This window comes from Podarcis cretensis, assembly GCF_951804945.1.
Source record: "Podarcis cretensis genome assembly, chromosome: 2".
Lineage (NCBI taxonomy): Eukaryota > Metazoa > Chordata > Lepidosauria > Squamata > Lacertidae > Podarcis > Podarcis cretensis.
The window spans coordinates 59,392,324-59,415,895 of record NC_137171.1 but is presented as its reverse complement, the minus strand read 5'-3'; the positions used below and the strand labels follow the sequence as shown (position 1 = coordinate 59,415,895).

Sequence of the window (23,572 nt, the reverse complement as noted above, 5' to 3'; positions counted from 1 at the left end):
AGGGACACGGGTGGCGCTGTGGGTTAAACCACAGAGCCTAGGACTTGGTCAGCGGTTCGAATCCCCGCGACGGGGTGAGCTCCCGTTGCTCGGTCCCTGCTCCTGCCAACCTAGCAGTTCGAAAGCATGCCAGTGCAAGTAGATAAATAGGTACCACTCCGGTGGGAAGGTAAACGGCGTTTCTGTGCGCTGCTCTGGTTTAGTCATGCTGGCCACATGACCCAGAAACTGTACGCTGGCTCCCTCGGCCAATAAAGCGAGATGAGCGCCGCAAACCCAGAGTCGGCCACGACTGGACCTAATGGTCAGGGGTCCCTTTACCTTTTTAATAACAGAATTGGAGATCTTTAAGACACATTCATCACAACTACCCATAATTATTGGGGGAGGGGTGTACAGTTCCACTGGTGTAGTCAATTTAAAGCACTCTTGAAGGCCCATTTAACTCACTAAATTTCCCACATGCTTTTTAAAGAGGTATGTAGAGGGGGTCCACAAAATACTCAAAAGATTCTGTTTCTTGTCTCATTAGGTAGATGCCTGATTTTTCAGGTACAAAAAGCACACCTTTACACATTTTTTTAGGAAGCCATCCTCACTTAACTGGCAAGCTTGCTGCTTTAGAAACCCTGCAATTTTTCCTTAGCCTGCCGGGGCCTATTTCTGATACTGCTCTTCCCACACGCTCCAAAGGCCATGTGACATGTGGTCCTAACTAGCTTACAAAATTGCACATGGAACAGCATAGGCAAAAATGCATCCTAAATGATAGGCTCAGCTAAGTTAGTAACGCCTATTCCCACTGAAATCAATGTGAATAGTTAGTTATTATTTCATTGGGATCCAAATGAGACTAAGTTGGTCTAGCCAAGCCCTTCATTTCTAAGAACTGCAAGTTTGCGTTAACCTAGCTTGCCATACAGCAGGAAAATTCCTGGCATGTGCTGGTTTTCAGGTGTAAAAATGGCGTTGGGGGGAATTTTGTAATGGAAGACCCAGGTGTATGGCAATGTGATAGAAAAAGCAGCGGAAGCAGCCCAAAAAACTGAAAATCACTATTTTGGGGTTAGGTGGCTTTCTTAAAAAAAAGATAAAGTTCAACAATTTTTGGTGGTTTCCTTAAAAAAAGCCAAAAAATCTCTTTGGGTGTCAAGAATTTTGCTTTTTGAAATATGACAACCTATAATGAAGATATGCCTTCATGTCAAGTCTCTAGTTGTGGGTGGGGAACCTGGGTTGTTTCATTCAGTAGCACACAATCTTCTAATTCCCTTTGACTGCTGGAAGGAAGAACAGAAGTGCACACATGCTTAGCTTCAAATGATTAACTTTTATCCATAAAGGCCTTCTAACCACATTATATTTTGGGGGAATATTGCAACAATTTTGCAGACTTGAATTTCTGCATAGCCTGTAGTCACCATTTTGCCAATGCCTGCTTTGTCAGCATGAAATAATGACTTTATTCTGTGGAAGTAACACATATATTTATGCCTGTGATGAGTAAGGAACCATTTAGCTGCAAGGTGCGAAGCTAATGTAGTGTAAAGAGTTAATACACTATTCCCATTTCTTAAGTGCAACTAACCAGCAGTGGTACAGTACAGGTAGGACATGCCTCTCCAGTTTAAATGTTCCTTCTCCATTTTAAAGTAACACCATAAACAAAAATGTTTATCAGGGTTAGCAGATCTGAATAAATCATTAAAAGGCAGCCAATTTCCAATTATTTGTTATAATACTTTCAACCAGTGCTTCCCCCCTCCTAGAAAAACAGGTGCTCATACTCACCTTGAAGTGAGTTTTTTTAAGCCCCCCAAAAAACTTTTTAAGCTCCCCCAAAAAACTTTTAAAGCCCCTCCAAGACATTCCAGTACTGTGTATCCTTGAGTACCCCCTGAAAAAGCACTGCTTTTAACCACTGTGGCAGTGCCATTTGACTTTTACATCTCTAATGCTAATACATATAATTGATAAACGTATGCACACAGGCAAAGGTATAAGCAATTTAAAGGAAGAACAAATATCTCTTCTCCCGAATGCTATTAATCAGTGTTTAAACAATCCATAGATGGAGTTCAATAAATGCAAGATTCAATAATCAAACCCAAACTTGACAAAAACCATTTAAGGAAACTTAGATTAGAGCCTTCTTATAAGGCAAAACCTGGATGCGGGTGGCGCTGTGGGTTAAACCATAGAGCCTAGGACTTGCTGATCAGAACGTCAGCGGTTCGAATCCCCGCAATGGGGTGAGTTCCCATTGCTCGGTCCCTGCTCCTGCCAACCTAGCAGTTCGAAAGCATGTCTAAGTGCAAGTAGATAAATAGGTACTGCTCCAGCGGGAAGGTAAACGGCGTTTCCATGCGCTGCTCTGGTTTGCCAGAAGCGGCTTAGTCATATTGACCACATGACCCGGAAGCTGTACGCCGGCTCCCTCACCCAATAAAGCGAGATGAGCGCCGCAACCCCAGAGTCAGTCATGGCTGGACCTAATGGTCAGGGGCCCCTTTACCTTTAATTATCTCTTAAGAGAATACCATAAACCTCTGAGCTGAAACTCGTTCCATATTCTTTACGAAGTAGAATAAAATGAATTAATACCTTGTTAGAAGTCTGGTAAGATTAGTCTGTGTCGTCAAGCAAAACATAACACATCTTCAGTAGCGTATGCAGAACTCTTCTTTTGAGGCACAATCCCAAATCCGAACGTATTTCACTGAGCATACAATATGTGTACTTCCATCAGAAACTGCAGTCCCCTTGTCTGTATGACTAAAGTTAATTCATTTCACAAAGTATGGCAGCATTGTGGCTTTTTAAAAATAACAGCCCAATCCTATGCATGTTCACTTGGGTGTAAGCCTTGCCGAGTTCAGTAGTAAGTGTGTGTAGGGTTGCAGCTATAATACCACAGCCTGTGACCCTGAGCACATGAAAGTTCCACTGAAAGAAGCATTTTACTTCCCAAGTAAATATGTTTACAATTAGGCTGCAGGAATCAATTTGCCAAGCATCTTTCTCAATCCAGAACCCAATGTCATCGTTTCCTTGCCTTGCTACTTGTACGAAGTAGAAATGCCCTGTGGTTCGGGTGCTTATAATTAGGGGAAAAAACATTTTTTTTTTTTTGAGCTACTTTATATTTCTTCTGTGTTAAAGTAAAAGCTGCAAAATAAGATCTAAACCATTTAGTGGTGGACTGCCTTTGTGCAAACCTCAGGCTGTAATTGAAATTGTGCAGCTCCCTTCCTACACAAGAGCAGCTTTTGTCAAGCTTCTTTAGCCGCAGTTAAGCGATTCAGCAGAGGGATATGTTCCCTAGAGAATCTCCTTATTACTGAGGCTCTTCCTCTTGGTTAAAGGTGGTTCAACAAGCTGGGCAGTTGTCAAGTAAAGCAGCCCGCTGCACTCACAAGACTGTTTCACTCCCGGGGGCCATCTGTTGGGGTCAGGGATGAAGATGAGGTGAGTTTCAAGTTCTTCTTATGGCAAACTTGTCTTTAAAGCAATCTGTGACAGAAAGGGGGTCTCGCCCTCTAAGGGAAAAAGTTGGTGCATCGATTGAGTGGCACTGAATGAGCATGTTCTCTGGAACGTTGTCTGTTGCCTGGTGCAGACGAAGGCGCTAGGGATGTCACCGCCCTGCTGGCCGACACTGAGAATTGCATCAGAAAATACTTTCAGACAGAATGAAAATGTGTGGGAGGGTGATCTTTAAAAAAAAAGAGAGAGAAAGAGAGGGAGAGAATAGTTATTCTGGACTCGTCCCCAAAGGTTTAGATCTTACTTTGCAGTCCCCAAAATCTTTTTGCTCGGAGAAATTATGCCATGTAATTGCCTGAAGTGATGAATGCTCTCTCTTGGATGCGGAACAGTCACAACTCTATCCTTGTGCAGGGAGCACTTTGGAGAAGAAAGGCGGAAAAGAATTCCTGGAGGCCGTGGTCGAACTTCGCAAAAAGAACGGGCCATTGGACACAGCTGGAGGTGCAGTTTAAATCCCTGAGAAATCGGGGTGGGGGGAGTGTGAGTGAAATGTGTGTATCATAGACTCCCAGTTGGCCTTTACAGAAATTCATTATGGAAGAGTTACCTGTGTACATAGTTTTAACCTATCCGTAGTATGTGCATTTATTCAGGATTCTATGCTCACATGGGAATCAGGGTTTAAAGATAATAATAATAATAATAATAATAATAATAATAATAATAATAATAATAATAATTTTTATTTATACCCTGCTCTCCCCAGCCAAGACCGGGCTCAGGGCGGCTAACAACCAATAATAAAAACAAGTTGATTAAAATACAATTTAAAAGATTAAGATACAACATTAAAACATTAGGATGCAGTCTCTTCATAGGAGGAGAAAGGAAAAAGAAAAGAAGGGGAGGGAATCAAACTGATTCTAAGCCAAAGGCCAGGTGGAACAACTCTGTCTTACAGGCCCTGCGGAAAGAAATCAGATCCCGCAAGGCCCTGGTCTCATGAGACAGAGCATTCCACCAGGCCGGAGCCAGTGTTGAGAAGGCCCTAGCCCTGGTTGAGGCTAATCTAACTTCCTTAGGGCCTGGGACCTCTATGGTGTTGCTATATATGGACCTTAAGGTCCTCCCTGGGGCATACCAGGAGAGGCGGTCCCGTAGGTATGAGGGTCCTTGGCCGTGAAGGGCTTTAAAGGTCAAAACCAGCGCCTTAAATCTGACCCTGTACTCCACTGGGAGCCAGTGCAGCTGGAAAAGCACTGGGTGAATATGCTCCCATGGCAGAGACCCTGTGAGGAGCCTCACTACAGCATTCTGCACCCGCTGGCGTTTCTGGGACAGCTTCAAGGGCAGCCCCACGTAGATTGAATTACAGTAGTCAAGCCTGGAGATGACCGTCGCATGGATCACTGTAGCCAGGTCGGGGCGGGAAAGGTAAGGAACCAACTGCTTGATGCGGCAAAGTTGGAAAAATGTCGCCTTGGCTGTTGTAACCTGCGCCTCCATGGAAAGGGAGGCGTCAAGGATTTCACCCAAACTCTTAACGGAAGGCAATGGCACTAATTGGGCCCCCGCAAGAGAAGGGAGTTGGTCCCTCATCATGGGCACTTAGACATTGTCTAGAACAGCTTTTTGCAACCTGGTGTTTTGGATAGTAACTCCCATTGGTCCCATCCAACATTGGATGGGGCTGATGGGAGTTGTAGGCCAAAACCTTGGGAGGGCACCAGATTGAGGGAGGCTGACAATCAGCAATTGAACCTACAGAGTTGTATTGTGCCCAATTTTAAAGTTGGGAGAGGTAATTAGGTCATGTGTTTCACAACCAATGTGCTCAGATGGGAGATGACCATGGAGAACTGCCATTCACGTAGTTCCATTCAGTCCACTAGAATTTAAGGATTAAAGTAGTAACTATATACATACTTCACTAGTTCAGTCACATTTGCATTTTTCAAAACGTTGAGAAGATTGAAGTAAGCCATACTTGCTTTCCTTTTCCAACCAGCTGTCGTCAGTGCAGGCCATGGGTTGCCTGCTAAGTTTGTGATCCATTGCAATAGCCCCAGTTGGGGTGCAGACAAATGCGAGGAGCTATTGGAGAAGACAGTGAAGAACTGCTTGGCTCTGGCAGATGAGAAGAAGCTGAAGTCAATTGCGTTTCCTTCTATTGGAAGTGGCAGGTAAGGCTGGCCTATCAAACAAAACCCTATCAGATTTGGGGTGGTTTTGTTTTGCTTTGGGCTTTATGCACCTTTATGTTCTGCCATCCTCTTAATCTAGCCAGGCATAAACATTTAAGATGGGTGCAAAGCAGGGACTGTGAGAGATGTGGGTGTGACTGATGAGGGAGTGTGGCTTGAGAACCCTGTGTCCAGATATATTCCATGAGGGAAAATACTTGTTGGACCATCTCTCCTACTGGTGACTTCTTCCAGAGTTCAAGGCAGGTGGCAGGTATGTTTTGTTACGTTAAAAAATAATGTGTGAATGATATGTCAACTTTCCACAACATGCTGACCTCTGGATCTTTTGGGATACTTCTCTCGTCACCCCTGGCCACTATCTGTGCTGGTTGGGGATAGTAGAAGTGGCAATCAAAAATAACTAGCTTGGAGAAAGCTGGTTTTTCAGGAGAGTGCTTCTTTCCCTTCCCTCCAGTCTCCCTCCCAGTAAGCAGCAGTGGAAGAAAGCTAGTTTTGCAGTCACCCATTCCAGAACTGTGAAAGCAATTTCCAAACATTCTGTATCTCTCTGTTCCTGCCCACTTTCAAGACTGGCTGGTCAGTCTTGGAAGTGCAGGTTGAAAGAGCTGTTTCACTTTAGGCAGGAGCCAAAATAACAATATTGAAAGAATGCGTAGATGGCAAATATTACGCAAAACACATTTGAAGAGGTACTGCAATCTGAAAAATGGCGCTGTCCTGTTTGCTTGATGGGTGGTGCCAACACTAGCATTTTTTCAAGGGAATAGGCTACTTTTCAAAGGTTGGCTCATCTTAGCGTAGGATGTTGTCTTACACTGAGTCAGACCATTAGACCATTAGCTCAGCAATGCAGCTGTTTAGGGCTTCAGTCAGGACATGCCAAACCCTACCTAGAGATGCCAAGGTTTGAACCAGGGATCTACATAGAAAGCAGATGCTCTCCCGTTGAATTACGGCCCTTGCTGTCATTGGCTCCTTCACAGAGCTGTTTTGACCAAATTCTAACAAGTGCGGAGGGGCATGAAGGTCTCAACTTTAAAACAATACGAAAAGGAGACAGTGCTTAGTAGTGTGTGATGGAAGAGAAGTTTAATATTTAAATTTAAATGACAGAGGTCACTTTCAGTGACAAGTGCGTTCCTTCAAAGCATGACATGCCCATCTTGCTATTTCAGTTTACAAGTTTTAGGAAGTAACAAACCTATTTTAAAACAGGAACAGTTTCTAAGGCTAGCATTTTCTCTCTGAGCCAGCACGGGTTCTGGGACAGGCATCTGTCAAGCAGAAACTCCTCGTTAAACCTTCATAAACAGCCCCATTCATGTTTATGACTGAAAAAATGGGTTTACATGGGCATGAGATAGATCGATATTCCCTTTTCAACAGGATAGTGGGAGGATTAGACCATTTATAGCAGTTAGTCTGCCAGATGCTGTAATATACTGGAGCTAACTTATCTAGACCAAATGTGTAAGAGATCTCTGGAAAAAATAGTTGTAAAGTTCTGTATACCAGAACTAAAAAATAATTACTATGGGTAGTTCAGATTTCAATATCAGACCTTCTTTTAGTGCAAAATTTCAGCATTAAATAATATATGGTTTCCATTTTAGTGTCTGTCTCCCCCAAACCACCACCCCAAAACCCTGCAATACCCTATCCCAATCACACATTGACACAGGTATGGTGTTCGCCCATAACCACATACACACATCTCCGTACAAGTGAGAAGCAGTTCTGTAAAACTGTAACATGAGCCTGCCTTATTGAGATATCCCTATTAGGACGACCAAGAATTCATTTTTCTCCTAGAATATACAAATACAGTGTGATGGTTCTAGGGGTTGCTCGTGCGTAAACCGGCGCCACACCTGGCTGGGTTGCCTGAGTGAACCTTTTCTGTCCGGACAGCCACTTGCCCTGGCTGTCTCAGTCACTGGCAGAATCCGTCAGTGGGCGTTTCTTGAACTTCTTCCAGCAAAGAAGCTCTTTGACGCCTAGTCTCCGCCTACTCTCCCTGCGTGGAAGCCTTCTGCGCAAGGAGGGTGTGGGCAGCGGAGGACCCGTGCTCTCCCCGTTGGTCCCTGGCAAGGAGTCATGGGACCGCCTCGCCGATTCCCCCATCTGCCCCCCTTCTCCACTGGTGCTACGCTGATTTCCTTCCCCAGAAGATGGGCTGCTTCTCCCCATCCCGGGACGCTCTCCGGAATCCCTCTGGAGTCCTCTCTCTCCCTCTGGCTCCAATGGCAGTTCCCTGACATACAGGTTGAAATGTTTCAGAGGTAATCTAACAAAGCTTGAGTTAAAATTAGCATCGCATCTGCATAAACGATATATACTTCTGCAAGTTTCTGTGGGGCACACTAGATGCAATGCCATTTGTGCAGTTTGCAATTGTATGAGTGGCTTATTAGAAGCAAATGATAGGACCCTGGCACCACGCTGTGGGCTTTAACCCTTTCCCTCCTCCCACTGTGGTCCTGATCAATACACCAATGTAAATATTAAGCATGCCAATGGGGAGGAATCCAGGGATGTCAGTGATTTAAAAAACAAACCAATCTGCCACACTAGGGATCTGATCCCTGTTGGGGGATCTTGCACTTCAAAATGCCCATTTTTTGTCTTTGCTAATTGTATGAATAGCATCTCATCTAGTTTGGCACTCAGTGAATCTTGACATCAGACCCATGTATTTTAGCCATCAGACTTTCCCCCTAGAACTTGCAACCCAGGCATCCTGCTATAGAAGCCTGGTTACAATTTGGTAATATATATGGCAAATAAATGTTTTTGGGAAAGTATGGTGTTGCAAACGGCAAGCTTATTTAGCCAACGTTATCTTTTTCTTTCTCCCTATTTTCTCCTAATAGGAATGGTTTCCCAAAACAGACTGCTGCCCAGCTGATCCTGAAAGCCATTTCCAGCTATTTTGTGTCAACAATGTCCTCTTCAATCAAGACCGTCTATTTTGTGCTCTTTGACAGTGAGAGTATAGGGATTTATGTGCAAGAAATGGCCAAGTTAGATGCCAACTAAGTCGTGAAAGCAAAGAGTCCCTGCCTCCTTGCCCCTCCCCCTCCAATTCTTTATTCCTCATTGTGAGACAGAGCGGCCCTTATTTTAAATTTTGCTCATCTAGGGGAATAGGGGTAGGGCTTTTTTGACTTTCTAAAATGTTTTTATGTTGGCACTGATAGTTGGCATTACTGCTGTTGATGCACTGTATTCCAGGCATTGTCTGAATTTAGTGTAATCTAGGAGATTTTATAGTTTTATTTTAATGAAGTACAGATTGATGCAGAAGTTGTTAGCAGTACATAGTCTGTTAATCGTGGAAGAAACCGGCAGACCCTATTTTGTAACTGTGTTGTGGTGCTTTTATCAAGTGGCGTTCCTTTCTCGTTTTTTTAAAAGAAGAAGAAAAGATGCTACACATCTTATTTGTGTTTACGTCTTGTCCCGATGATGGATCTGAGGAGAAAAGAACCCTGTTGCCCTTAATTATACTTGCAATTTGGGATTTGTGTGAATTGATTTAGTAAAATGTTTAAAATGTTCTCGTTGGTGTGTTCTGAGTTAATGGGTTGCAAGCCTCTGACAAATATGCACCAACAGCTGTCTGATGTGAACTTGAATGAACAAACAATGCACTTGTCTTTCAATATAAATAATTACTAATCAAGTACTAATTGATTTAGCTCTTATTATGTAAATGTGCAAAAACACCCACAGGGTTATTCTGCATTAGTTTTCAATAGTCTATGGCCCTTGTTCCAAGAGGGTTCACTTCCTTTTGGGCTGTGAGACATTTTCATTTCAGGTCTGGCTTCCATGTTTGCCTTGCTGCCTCCTTGACCTCCGTTACACATACAGAAAGCTTTGCTAGAGCCATCCAGGCAGCTAGCCGGTGGCAAATTGGTTTTTGCACACCCAAAATTTAGCAAAAAGTGTGGTAGAATGTTGGGCATTTTGGAAAACCTCAAGAACAACCATAGAATGTAATTTAAGAGTTAAGAACATAAAAAAATCCCTGCTGGACCTAAAGGGGTTTGTGTAATCATGAGATGGAGAACATGTGACCCTCCACAGTTTGTTGGAGTACCTGACCACTGGACACCCTGGCTGGTGCTGATGGGAGTTGGAGTCCCACAACATCTGGAGGGCCACAGGTTACCCACCCCTGACTAGCCCAACATCCTGCCCAGTCAATGGCCAGCCAGATGCTACTAGGAAACCTACAACAGAGCTGTTGAACTGGTTGTAGGGAACAGGTAAGCATGAAATAACTGACCTGCAGGATCAAACCAAATGCCCTTAATCTAGTCCAGCATTTACCCTCCATTTCCAGCGGCAGCCAGTTACATCACAGAAACTCTCAAGCAAGGCGCAAGCAAGGCTCTGTTGTCCCGCTCCACCCCCGGCACCTGGTAATCAGAGTCGTAAAGAATAAAAATATGATGTGAAGCTGCATCCTGGTTTCTGTTTTTTTAACTTGTTATCTGACACTTACTGGAAATTATTTGTGAGGCTCGCATGTATTGCTTCCAATTCCAGAAGATATATTATCAGCTCAGTTGCTGCTTTTTTAAAAAATTGCCTGGTTTGGAAGCTCACTCAGAGCAGTAGAAATCATTTCACAGTGTTTTATCCAGTTGGTGTTCCTCCAATGATGGAAGCAGAAGAGGGAGTGAGACCATTTCTTTTTATTCCGATTCTACTCTGGAACCCGCCCTCCAGTCCCCACCCAGACTCAAAATCTGGTCTCCCAAGTTTCCAGAGCGGATTAGGGGACACAGGGAAGAGAGGAATAGAAGTAAGTGGATGCACACCAATAGGATATCTCCCATGAACCGTAATGTAAGAACCCTTGAGAAACAAATTTTCTTTCAGAGTGTTCTCAGATTCATCCTATTACTTCCTGCAAAGTTTTTCCTTGATGGATTTTAGCTTCGGTCATAGCATTACTGAACAGAAAGATTGCATTAAAACAAAAAGTGTGGCTGAAGATTTTATTAATGAATACTTCCTTGGAACAGATCCCAAACTCCAACTGACTTTGCTCCATCAATACTTGCATTATTAAACATTAGCTGAAAGTTAGTGTAAAAAGTAAAAAAAGGATTTTTCTAGGCTTGCATACATTCCTGAAAGTGCATTTTGTATAAATGCCACTAGATGTCAGTAAAGGGATTGCAAGAACCTGGAGAATTGCTTTGGAACTTTCCTTGTAAAACACCCAAGTTTAGTTTGTCAGCACTTTTCAAAGTGCCATGGTATCTGTGATCTCCCTAACACAAGTGGAGAATTAGATGCCCTATGTTATTTGCAAGGAAAATGCTGTGGGTGTGAGAATTTGAAACTACACCATGATATTGGATGTCAGGATTGTGAAATGACTGCATGCCATCTTGCATCATTTTTAGGCGGCAAATGGAAAGCAAATGTTCTCATCCAGCACAGTGTTCTGCAAGTGTAATTCAAATAGTGGGTAGAACATATAGTTTACATTATCTCTCATGCTGAAAAAGGTAATTGACAAATATATGCCTTTCTATTTTTTTATAGTGGGATAGGAACATGGCATGTGGAAAGCTGAGTCAGACCATTTGTCCCTGAAGCTAAGTGTTGTCTGCAATGATAGGCAATGGCTCTCCAGGGTTTCAGACCTTTTGCATGCAAAGCAGATGCTCTACTACTGAGCTACTATCCTCATTTGGTGTACCTGGGTGTGTTCTTTAGACATTAAACACTTTAAGTTGGCCTGTGGACCATGTCAAGAGTCTTCTTTGGCGATCACTTGTAGCCGAGTAAGATTGTCTTCCATAAACACGGTTTTAACAATGAGTCCGTAAGTGACTGTTGAGGCCAGTTCTGGATCCTCACGTCCTTCACAGTGGGGACATAGGATTCCAGGCGGGAGTTGATCATGGTGAGGGCTTGCCAAGCGTGCCTTCCTCTTAGCACGTTTCTCCCTTGCGTTCTGAGTTTGAGTGTCTTCAAAGCCCATGACACCTTTGGTAAAGGCTGTTCTCCAGCTGGAGCACTCGCAGGCCAGTGTTTGCCAGTTGCCAGTGTTTATACTACATTTTAAAGATTTGCCTTGAGAGAGTCTTTGAACCTCTTTTGTTGACCACGAGCATTACACTTTCCATTTTTAAGTTCAGAATTGAGTAGTTGCTTTGGAAGACGATAATCGGGCATCCGAACATGACCAGTCCAACGAAGTTGATGTTGAAGAATCATTGCTTTGACACTGGTGATCTTTGCTTCTCCCAGTACGCTGGCACTAGTTCACCTTTCTTCCCAAATGATGTGTAAATTTTTTTGGAGACGCCATTAATGGAATCATGTCAAGAGTATTCACATGCTAGGACACTGTTTCTGCTTATTTCCATCCAAAACACAGGTATGCATGTGTTCGCTCTCTCTCTCTCTCTCTCTCTCTCTCTCACACACACACACACACACACACACACACAGAGAGAGAGAGAGAGAGAGAGAGAGGTATGTGGTACATTTGTTCTGAGTTTATTCACAGGCTGAGATTCCCGGGTTTCTTAGCCCCAGTCTTCAGCAGCAAATGACAGCCAGGTCTGTCCAACCCAAGTCAACCAGTGAGATTTTGCCAGCAGAGATTTTGCAGCCTCTTCTATTTCCGGGCCAGACTCTCCTGAACTGCAAATGACACCCACCTGTACAAAAGATGCCCCAGCGCCTCTTGTGGGCTCTGTGGCACTTACTTGAATTGGGGCTCACGTACTGCTCTCACCATTCCCAGCCAGAGGCAGATTATTTGTTGAATTTATACTTACACCCTACTATTGCAGTCACAACCTTCAGGGCAGCTAGCCTCACAATCTGCAAATTTGTTTCCTCTGTATGTATGAAATAACCTCTATCCTGCTCTTCCTACATAGGGCAATTGTGAAATGATACAAAATAACTGACGCTAAAGCAGCCAAAATATCTAGGAGGACTCACAAACATTCCTGAAATGGTACATTATGACTGCATCGATCCTAGCCCAACGGCACTTGGCTGCCGATTAGTTTCTAGGCCCAACTCAAAATGCTGGTTTTGATCTATAAAGCCTTAAACGCCTGAGGAGCGCAATGCCTCAAGGACCCCTTCTCACCATATGAACTGACCCGGACCTTGCAATCATCAACTGAGACCCCGCTTTGGGTGCCCCCTCCATGAGAGGTCTAGAGTGTGGCAATACAAGAACAGGCCTTTTCTGTGGTGGCTCCCTGTTTGTGGAATTCCCTTCCAAGGAGGCTCACCTATCATCTTCATTACATACCGTATTGGCCCGAATACAAGCCGTACCTGAATATAAGCTGCACCTTTAAAATTGGAGGGGGGGGGAATACCCAAATATAAGCCACTCCATTCCTTGCTGCTTCTGGCTGCATACTTGGTGTGAGGGAGCCTTGCTGCGTTGCCAGCAACCTTTCCCCTTCCTCGCTCTCTCCCTTCCCAGCCTGGGGGGAGAGGAAAGGGGACTACGTATGGGGCGGGCGCCACTTTGCCATGCTGCTGGTGCTGTTTGCCCCACGCTCCTGGCTGCATACTGTAAGGTCAAGAATATAAGCTGCACTTTAACTTTTCATGGTCAGAATTTGGGGGGAAAGTGAGGCTTCTATTCAGGCCAGTATGGTATGCTTTAGCACCATGTAAAATGTTTTTCTTCAGCCAAGCTTTTGACTGATTAACATTCTATGTCCTTTTAAATGTGTCGGTACTGGTTTGTTTTGCTTTTGCTTTTGTTTTATTAGGTATTTTGCATTTTTATGTTGTGAACCACCCTGTGATACTTGGGTGAAGGCTGGTGGTATACAAATTTAATGATGATGAGTCTGAGCAATGATCCAGTAGTTGACAAAGTTCACACACCCACAACTTACACTCTCCTCCTACAGGTTGTTTTCTTTGAAGGTAACTTAATTCAAGTCGCTTAGATGTGCCTCTTTTACGGTGAACGGTGCTCCTAGTCTATCACTACTTAATCAAGAATTTTTTCATTGTAAGCCACGAGTAGAATTGCAACTGACCTTTCACACGTGGGGGAATGCTGCATTTTTTTCTATGTGTACATCCCTCTATGTTCCATCCACACAAGCCTCATTTGGAGGTTTTCAAGCAGAGGTTGGAAGGCCATCTGTCATGGATACTTTAGCTGAGATTCCTGCATTACACTAGATGACCATTGGTCCCATTCCAACTCTAAGATTCTATGCTTCTAAGCCGTGGCCCAGTTTGCTGTGGTTGCAGGCATTTGAAGCTCCTCATGATGGAGCTGACCTTGGTCAACTCCATTTATCCATCAACCAACAGACACACCCAGTGCCTACGTCCATCCATCTGACATCTGTCATCAATGAAAGTTGTGGCCTTATTTCATTCCAAAGTGCTTGTCGTGTCTCTTTTGTATGTGCGGTCACCCCACCACTAACTCCACTATGACTGGACCCACAACAAACACTTTGGCGGAGACTTTGTCATTTAGTGGGGAAAGCTTGTTGAAACAAAGAAAACTCTTCAATTGTTCCTGGAAAGTGCAGGTAGTTGGCACCTCTTGTATCTTATAATAGTGTATAGGTGCCTAGTTGCCATGGGTTCACTTGTCTGATACATCACCACATGTATCAGAAACCTTGTCCTTTTATAAAGATGGAGGAGAAGCACTAAAGTTGTGGAGTTCTTGTGAGGAGGGACTATGGGTTAGAACAGGGGTCAGCAAACTTTTTCAGCAGGGGGCTAGTCCACTATCTCAGACCTTGTGGGGGGCTGGACTATATTTTGAAAAAAAATAATGAACGAATTCCTGTGCCCCACAAATAACCCAGAGATGCATTTTAAAGAAAAGGACACATACTACTCATGTAAAAACATGCTGATTCCCGGACTGTCTGTGGGCCAGATTTAGAAGGCAACTGGGCCAGATCTGGCCCCCGGGCCTTAGTTTGCCTACCCATGGGTTAGAAGCAAAGCACAGATAACCTCCTGAACCAAAGTTGCCATGAAGATTACGATAGACCAAGGACCATGAACTTAATTTGATGTTTTGAGGTTAACATTCTAGATTTCAGCAGAGTATATCTGCTTAAAACAGACATGATTTAAATCAGACCTATATATTCCATGATTACACACAAGCATAGTTGAAGCACAGAATTTGCTACTGAGCATCTCATGTTTCTTTTTACACAGCTAATTTCCAGCAATTTGATTGGAAAGATGGGTGTTTTGAATAGTGCAAAACCAGTGGGTGCAGGAATGATTTATTAGCAAGCTGGTTTTCAAATTTTCCTGTGTGTTCCGAACATCAGTGTAGTAGCCAAATATAGAGAGAGCAACTTCTCTATGGCCAGTAAACCTGAATGGAATGTTTTCTTTTCTTACAACTACTGAATAATTCTATTGATTCTGGAGGGGTAAGTTGGGGGAGGTAATTCAATCTGAATATAATATTTTTTATTATTGTCAAATAATTTCCCCTGAGGAAGATCACTTAAGTATGAAATGCTCTGGGAAATTTGGAATCCCTATGGTTCATAAATCTTCCCTGCACCAATCAGTTTTGCCTAATCATTATTATTCCAAATTATTTTTTACAAGCATTGAGCAATGTTGCCTAATGCAAGTACAGAAAACAGATTTGCTCATTTTAATATTGTTGGGTTTTACTGACAGATATCAACCACCTGAATCAACCTTTCTTTTATTTGTTATCACATTAACTATAGGTCACTTTTGTGCACAGGTGCACTAAAAGCAGTATATGATTAAAAGCAATATGACAAATCAATTTAAACCATAATCAATAAAACAAGCACTGAAAGGCAGCATCAAAACAGTAATGCCAGGCTCTGCAGTCCAATCCTACACATGTCTACAAAGAAGTAGCATTATCAGACAGGCACCTTCTCTGTTGTTTTTTGTGGTTGTTGTTGTGTATTTGCTTTGGGGGGTGCTTGCTAAATACCTTCCTTGTTCAAACCTTCCAAAATCTTTATTCCAGTTGGTATCTGTCTTGGGTTTGAATTGACTTTATGTATGCACTGTTGTTGCTTTAAACTGTTTTCGTAATTGTTTTATTTTTCCATTGTTTTAATTGCTTTTGTATGTGTAATTGTTTCATGATATTGTAAATCACTGGGATGCTTCATGGGAAGTGATTCATAAATGACTTTATTAATAATAACTCAATGAGGCTTACTGCTGAATGGACACATAGGATTGCCCTGGCAAGAGCCCACTAAAAGTGAGTAGAGATTGTCATAGCTGGTGAACCAACCAACTCTGCTAAAAGGCGATCCTAGATATACACCTCAAGGAAGCTACTGGAGACCCTCTGATGGGGCCAATGGCACGAGCATCAAATGACTGGAAATTCTTTACAGTTGAGTTTCAACTCATTTTTCTACTAGCCTTAGTTTTCCTGCGCTAGCTAAAGTTCATACTGGAGAAATTTTCATGACATCTTCTACACACTGTCAGCAAAGAACACAGATGTTAGGCTCCATCAGCAGGTTTAACTTATTTATGGTGCATACTCCATGGTTTATTGTATAGGTATACACTAGAGAGTATAAATAGTATAAATAGCAATGTATCAAGCTACAATCCTATAAAAAAAGGAAGGGAAATGTAACTAGTGTATTTTCTGGCCATCTTAAATATTGCTTTTGGAACTATTGGCAGACTTTTGCATGTTATTTTACTGCTTCAAGCCTTATATATTATAATAAAACAAGGTCCAGGCATTGAAAATTGAGGCCTCCAAATGCAAAATAAGATATCTACCAATATTAATAAGCTATGGATAATGTCTTACTTAAGATACCTACCAATAAATCTTGGAAAACACAATGTTTTAAAAATGCCTTTTTAGTTAACTCATTAGTAACATTTCTTCCTGTCTTTATATTTTTCATTGAAGGCCGGCTAACCTGTGGAGATATGAACTGCTCCTTTTTAAGGCATGAGCTCTTCTTGTCAAATATTCGGGTGGTTGCCATGGCTAGTAAATTCAGCTATCCAATGTAAATTAACGTTGGGTGTGTGGACTGGCCTCCTTCCCCCTGTGTTGAACACAGTGGAGCAATCTGGTGGAGCACCTATTTCATTTTTGTGATCCCGTTGCTCCCTTGCATGGCTCATGGGATTCTATCCAACTACAGTACTTCATCTTATTTGATTTCCTTTAAGGAAAAAGCTTGCGGACCATTTATACTTGTAGGGGACGTTTTGTTGCCGCTACATTTATATCTCGCCTTTTCTCCAAGGATCTTGTGCAAATGGCATGGTGGGGCAGTAGAACTTGCCTGACCTCCTGTCAGCTAAAATGCTGCTGCTTACCAGGAGGGGGAGGAGCAAGGTGGCGAGAAGGTCCATGTGGTACAAACATACTAGCAGGAGTAATGGATTGGCTCTGCCAATATCTTTGAACTACACCTACCTAAGGTAAAGGTAAAGGGACCCCTGACCATTAGGTCCAGCCATGACTGACTCTGGGGTTGCGGCGCTCATCTCGCTTTATTGGCCGAGGGAGCTGGCGTACAGCTTCCAGGTCATGTGGCCAACATGACTAAGCCGCTTCTGGTGAACCAGAGCAGTGCACGGAAACGCCGTTTACCTTCCCGCTGGAGCAGTACCTATTTATCTACTTGCACTTTGACGTGCTTTCAAACTGCTAGGTTGGCAGGAGCAGGGACCGAGCAACGGGAGCTCACCCGGTCACGGGGATTTGAACCGCTGACCTTCTGATCGGCAAGTCCTAGGCTCTGTGGTTTAACCCACAACGCCACCCGCGTCCCCTACCTACCTGCTGCCTAAACCCTTCTCCCTTCCATCCAGATAACAGCAGTGACGCAACTGCCAGGAGCAGGGGTCAGCAAACTTTTTCAGCAGGGGGCTGGGTCCACGGTCCCTCAGACTTTGTGGGGGCGGACTATATTGGAGGGGGGGAATAAATGAATCCCTATGCCCCACAAATAACCCAGAGAAGCATTTTAAATAAAAGGACACATTCTACTCGTGTAAAAACATGCTGATTCCCGGACTGTCAGCGCACTGGATTTAGAAGGCGATTGGGCTGGATCCGGCCCCCGGGCCTTAGTTTGCCTACCCATGGTCAGGAGGCCAGGTAAACACAGCCACCCAACAGCACTGCCTGCTGCTGGAGGCATAGTTGACGTTGATACACAAGCATCCTTTTTTGTACTCCCTGCTCCAAGAGTTTAGATTATTTTCTTCTTTACTTGTGTTTTGCAGGCACTCAAGTTATTATCAGTTGATTCTCGGCGGGGTTTTTCATGTTGCTTTTAATCTGGTGATGTGCTGTTGTTTGTTAATTTCCATTGGAAGAGATTAATATTAGTTTTATTTTTGGTGCACCTTGTTGTTAGCCAATGTGAGTGTTTCCATTAGGAAGGGAAAGCCAGATGGAAACAGGCATAAAATAAGTAAATATTGTGGGTGATAAACATCAGCCATCTCTGGGAAGTATGCTAGATTTTCCAGTTGGGTGAACTCTGGGATCTGGCCATTCTGAAGATAATCCCTTAGTTCGTTATCTTGATTACCTCCTGAATTGGCATATCTTGTGTTGTTTGAGTGGGGATGGCTCATACAGCAAACTCCATATAACACAAGGATGCAATTTCCCTCAGACTATCATATCTCTAAAGGGCACAGTGTATGCCCCCTTTCAGACACCCGAACTCCAGAGCACCCTTTACTTCTGAAATATTAAGCTGATCATTGTTTTGGATTGTAGCCCTGTTAGCAACATTCAAGAATCAGGCCTGGGATCACCGCTAACTAGCCTTATACTTTGCTCTACATGTCCTTTGCAGAGAGAAGGCCATAATACCTAAAGTTGTAACTGCAACTCAAAGGCAGCAGCATAATTGATAGGCCTGAAGGATACAGGTAAGTAGAAGGATTGCATTTACATCCCTGGTCTGAAACCCACAGGGAACTAGCCTAGTGCGCATTGGCTAAAAGACTTGAAAATTGCCACCAGTTCCTCTCTGTGTTCCATTCTTCAGAGATTTAGCTCATTCCTCCATAGAATCCAACTTAATGCCTCCACAACTCATGTTTAACCATTATCACTAGGAACCGGTTCATAAATGCCTTTGCTCCTGGCCGGATCTCACAAATAGGAATCAAGGGGAGATGATATTTGCTGTTTTCTAATAGCAAACAAATAGTGACAACATTTCAGAATGTAGCCTATGAAATCCCAACTCTGCCACATGTGGGTTTTTTTGCACCAGCCCGGTTAACGCAGGAAATTTGATATTTCTGTACCTTGAAATAACTAGGCTTCTTAGGCTTAGGAGAATAAATTAAAGTTGAGCCAAAGTATGCCTCAGCTGCAGTGGATGGGCAGATTGATTTGCTTTCCATCTGGGAGATTAAATTCTACTGCCAAAAAATGGCACCAGCATAATTAGCTGTCAGTCAAGTTGCAAAGAGACAGACTAGGTGGGATAATTGAAAGCCCTGCAGCTTCTCATTACTTACTACAGTAGCTCTATTTGCAAATTTCCACCTTGAGGTGGTTCTCAGAATGTTGTCAAAAATTGTACTTATCCCTGCTGGCACATTCTTCCCATGCAAAAGAAGAAGAATTCTGGGCATGGTATGGATTAATGTTAAGCAACTTTCACTTAACCTAACTTTGTTGTAATATATTTGTCAACAGCCATTGACAGCTCCACCAGGCGCTAACTACAAGCACACCCACACCACGAGAAGGAAATGCCAAGCCTTCTACTCAGTTACATCCCAGAGGCATTCAGCAGGCATAAAAACCTTCTTCTCCATGCTTAGAAAACGAGGCAAAAATCATACTGTCTAATGTGTTCCATTGTGTAGAAAATGCCACTGTATGTCAAGTACATTGCTTGAGGTTAACTTCCTTGAAATAAAACAAACTGTTGATAAAAAAAAAGTGCTCATGGTAGAACTCATTGCTTCAGGGTGTGATGTAGGTAATATGTGAGAGTTTGGGATTTCAAAAAAGGTACCATTCAATTTCTATAGCAAAAGGTTTCAGAGATCAAGCCTGAACATTGTTTGATTTGGAAGTCTCCCTCCCAAGCTGAGATATACCAAGAGTGGCATTGGTCACTCACATAAATGTATTCTTGATGTTTTCCTTGCACCAAAGCAAAGCCCAAGCAATGAAAACAGGGATCGTCAGGGCTACGTCTTAATTGGTCTTCTTCAGCCTATTGAATCCCTCAATTTGTCTGGCTGATGTTCTCATCAGCCATGGACAGTCATGTGCCCGGTAATTTCTGGGGCAAACATTTGCCCTATTCAGCCATTACAGCAATCTGGAAACAAAGCAGGGAGAACTAAGATGAGAGTGCCGTCTCCAAGCACACAAATTTGCTGTCTGCAAATTGCAGACCCTCCAATGTCTCTATTTTCCAGGGACAGTCCCACCTTTAAAGAAGCCGTCCTGGTTTCTGATTTGATCCCGGAATGTCCCGCTTTTCCTGAGGACATCCCTACTTTCATCAGAGAAATATTGGTGGGTATGAAATTGGAGTTTGACTCTTTGCAGCAAGGAGCCTTCTGCACTCATGGAGGAAACCTAAATGATGTTAAATCCTGGAATATTGGGCTTTCACACTGTGCAGGGGGCAAAAGCAAGCAGAAGGGAAGGGCACCACTGCAGGCCTGGTCTACCAGCCTTGATGTCATTTCCACTTACCTGGCTGGTGGTACAGGGGCAGGGTGTTATCTAAACAGAGATGCTATGGGTCAAATGGACTAGGGCTAAATGTTGCAAAGAGCTTTAGACTGGCAAAGCCAATCCAGCGCTCCTGCTGGTGCACATACACAGCCTCAACCTTATTTTTGCTCTACCCCCCCACCCCCCACCATCCTGGTAAGCAGCAAGGGCACCACAGTCAGAGCTTGCACTGACAGGACTCGTGAGGTGAATCCCGCCCAAGTTGTGCTTGTGGTTCTGCAGATCCAAATCTGTTTAGCTTATTTGTGGTGCTTACTACCTACTCTTCCCCCCAAGGATCCTGCAGTGGGTTACATAAAAACATAAAATTATAGAATCCAACATCACAACAATATTACAGAAAAGGCAATGCCATTTCAAAACTGGGGGAGGGGGTCATTAGGCAGAAAGGATTGCACACACGCACGCACACACACACACACACACACACACACAGTGGCAGAGTTGGTGGAAGGTTCCTGACTGAGAGGCAGGGAAGTGGGGAGCTCTCAGGGTACGAGACGAGGAAAGGAAAGCACCCAGGTGAGAGCTGCTTGGGACTGGGAGGGCTTAAGAGGTATTTTGTACAAAGATATGCACCTTGGGATATGCCATTTGTGCACTGTGTCTGAATTTTAGGTGTGCTGCTTCTGATTTACCCCTCCTTCAGTGTTCAGAGGGCTGTTGTGGAATTATATTTTATAGTTGCACCTGAGATGATTTGGTAATGTGCTTTGCAAGGTTTGAGTTGTGGAGCTTATTGCTGGGTCGACATTGTATGTAATTTGATATACTGCTTAGTACCATTATCCAGTGCTTTTTTTTCTTAAAAAAATAATAATAAATGTCTAGGCGTACTCTCATTTTGACTCAAGAAAACCACCATTTTATAGTTCAAATAGGGAAAATACAGTAAATGGACAAAAGTACAAAGAATCACAAAATGTTAGGGGTATGCGTACCCCTGCATCCCCCCCAGATAAAAAGCACTGCCGTTATCTATTAGTATGTATTGCTTATTATCTGAATTGAACTGTTTTAGTTTTTGAACTGTCTAGATATTATGTTATATATTTATGTTATGTTGTTCATCATTTTCTGTATTGTAAAGCCTCCATGTGGTCTTGTGACAAAGAGTAGTATCTCTCTCTCTCTCTCTATATATATATATATACACCGTATTTTTCGCCCTATAGGACACACTTTTTCCCCTCCAAAAATGAAGGGGAAATGTGTGTGCATCCTATGGGGCGAATGCAGGCTTCAGGAAGCTGTCTGCTAGCCGTGGGAGACGCAGCTCTCCCACGGCTAGCAGAGACCTTGCTGGCACCCAGAAGCTTGGGGCGCGCTGAACTCAGCACGCCCCAAGCTTCGGGCTTCGCGCAGTGCTCCGCTAGCCGTGGGAGAGCCGCACAAAGGCACGCGGCTCTCCCACGGCTAGCGGATAGCAGCCTGTTCTGGGGCTGGGGTCAGGGGAAGCTTGGGCTTCCCCTGCCCCAGCCCCACACCTGGGGGGGGGGAATAAAAAAAAATTCTTTATTTCCCCCCCAAAAAATTAGGTGCGTCCTATTGGCCGGTGTGTCCTATGGGGCAAAAAATACGGTATATATATATAGAGAGAGAGAGAGAAACAGAGGGGGGGAATTGTTTCAATAAGGTGACACTGTATAAAATGCCCCAAAAAGCAATCAATTTTTAAAAAGTAGTGTACTTTAAAAAATGTGAGCAGGTTTTGTGTTCTACAGAAAAAGAAAAAGAAAATCCACAGAGCATCTTTCACAACATTTCTAGAATGGAACAGTTCAGATTTAAGCAGAGGGAAAACAGAGTGAGGAATACCAAAACAAAACACAAAGGCATGGAGAAACACAGATTGAGTCTAGAAACACTAATCAAACTCCTTTGGACCACTTTGCAGATGATAGCTTAGGATGTGTCTGCATGGAAGCTTCCAAAGGATCATTACCTTTGATTAGGGTTGCCATATTTCAAAAATAGACAGCATCTTAAAAAGCAGAGACATCACCTTGCCAACAAAGGCCCGTATAGTTAAAGCTATGGTTTTCCCAATAGTGATGTATGGAAGTGAGAGCTGGACCATAAAGAAGGCTGATTGCCGAAGAATTGATGTTTTTGAATTATGGTGCTGGAGGAGACTCTTGAGAGTCCCATGGATTGCAAGAAGATCAAACCTATCCATTCTGAAGGAAATCAGCCCTGAGTGCTCACTGGAAGGACAGATCCTGAAGCTGAGGCTCCAATACTTTGGCCACCTCATGAGAAGAGAAGACTCCCTGGAAAAGACCCTGATGTTGGGAAAGATGGAGGGCACAAGGAGAAGGGGACGACAGAGGACGAGATGGCTGGGCAGTGTTCTTGAAGCTACTAACATGAGTTTGACCAAACTGTGGGAGGCAGTGGAAGACAGGAATGCCTGGTGTGCTCTGTCCCATGGGGTCACGAAGAGTTGGACATGACTAAACAACAACATTTCAAAAAGTGAAAATCCAGACACAAAATAGGCAAAATTATTGACCTATTTGAACATTTTTATAGAAATTCACCAAAATCTACACTTTTGACATGGGTTCCCAGACATTGTAGTGATTTACACCCAGACACTGTTTCTGACGGCCGAATCCTGGCTATGTCCAGAAAATTCCAGACATATGGCAACCCAACCTTTGATGTAACACAGTAGTGTGCAAACAAAATCTGTAGAGCAGAGGACCCACATTATGCCAGGGACAGGGAAGAAACAGAACACTCAGAAGTTAATACAACTAGCTTCCTGAATTTTGTCTCTAAAACATGGCTGATATTGGCCTAGCATGCGGGGCCTGCACAAGGCATTTGGCTGCCTGAGGCAAAGAACAGGAAGATGTCTCCTCCCATTTCATGCACAAAAGACAGCTGGACTAGCAGTTGAAACTTATTTCCACACTGGCAATGGGACAACACCTTGAGGCCAGCATATAAGGCCTAGGGAAAGCTGTGTGGTATACACAATCCTTCAACACATCAATGGCCCTTCCCTGCCCCTCAGCATCTCCTTGCTTTTGTCTAATAGTAGGGCTGGCCCTGCTAGTATGATCTGAAATGGTCATATTTT

The 23,572-nt window shown here is 43.5% G+C and overlaps 1 protein-coding gene across 3 annotated transcripts in view; it reads left to right on the top strand.

The window, feature by feature from the left end:
• Positions 1-9,256, top strand: part of MACROH2A1 (macroH2A.1 histone) — a 45,760-nt gene extending 36,504 nt beyond the window's left edge. For all 3 annotated transcript variants that reach the window (XM_079968150.1, XM_079968148.1, XM_079968149.1), the window contains exons 7-9: positions 3,901-3,990; positions 5,498-5,672; positions 8,570-9,256. In XM_079968150.1, the coding sequence (XP_079824276.1) occupies positions 3,901-3,990; positions 5,498-5,672; positions 8,570-8,735 (431 nt within the window). In that variant the 3' untranslated portion in view covers positions 8,736-9,256. The remainder of the gene's footprint in view (positions 1-3,900; positions 3,991-5,497; positions 5,673-8,569) is intronic.
• Positions 9,257-23,572: the final 14,316 nt, after the last annotated feature.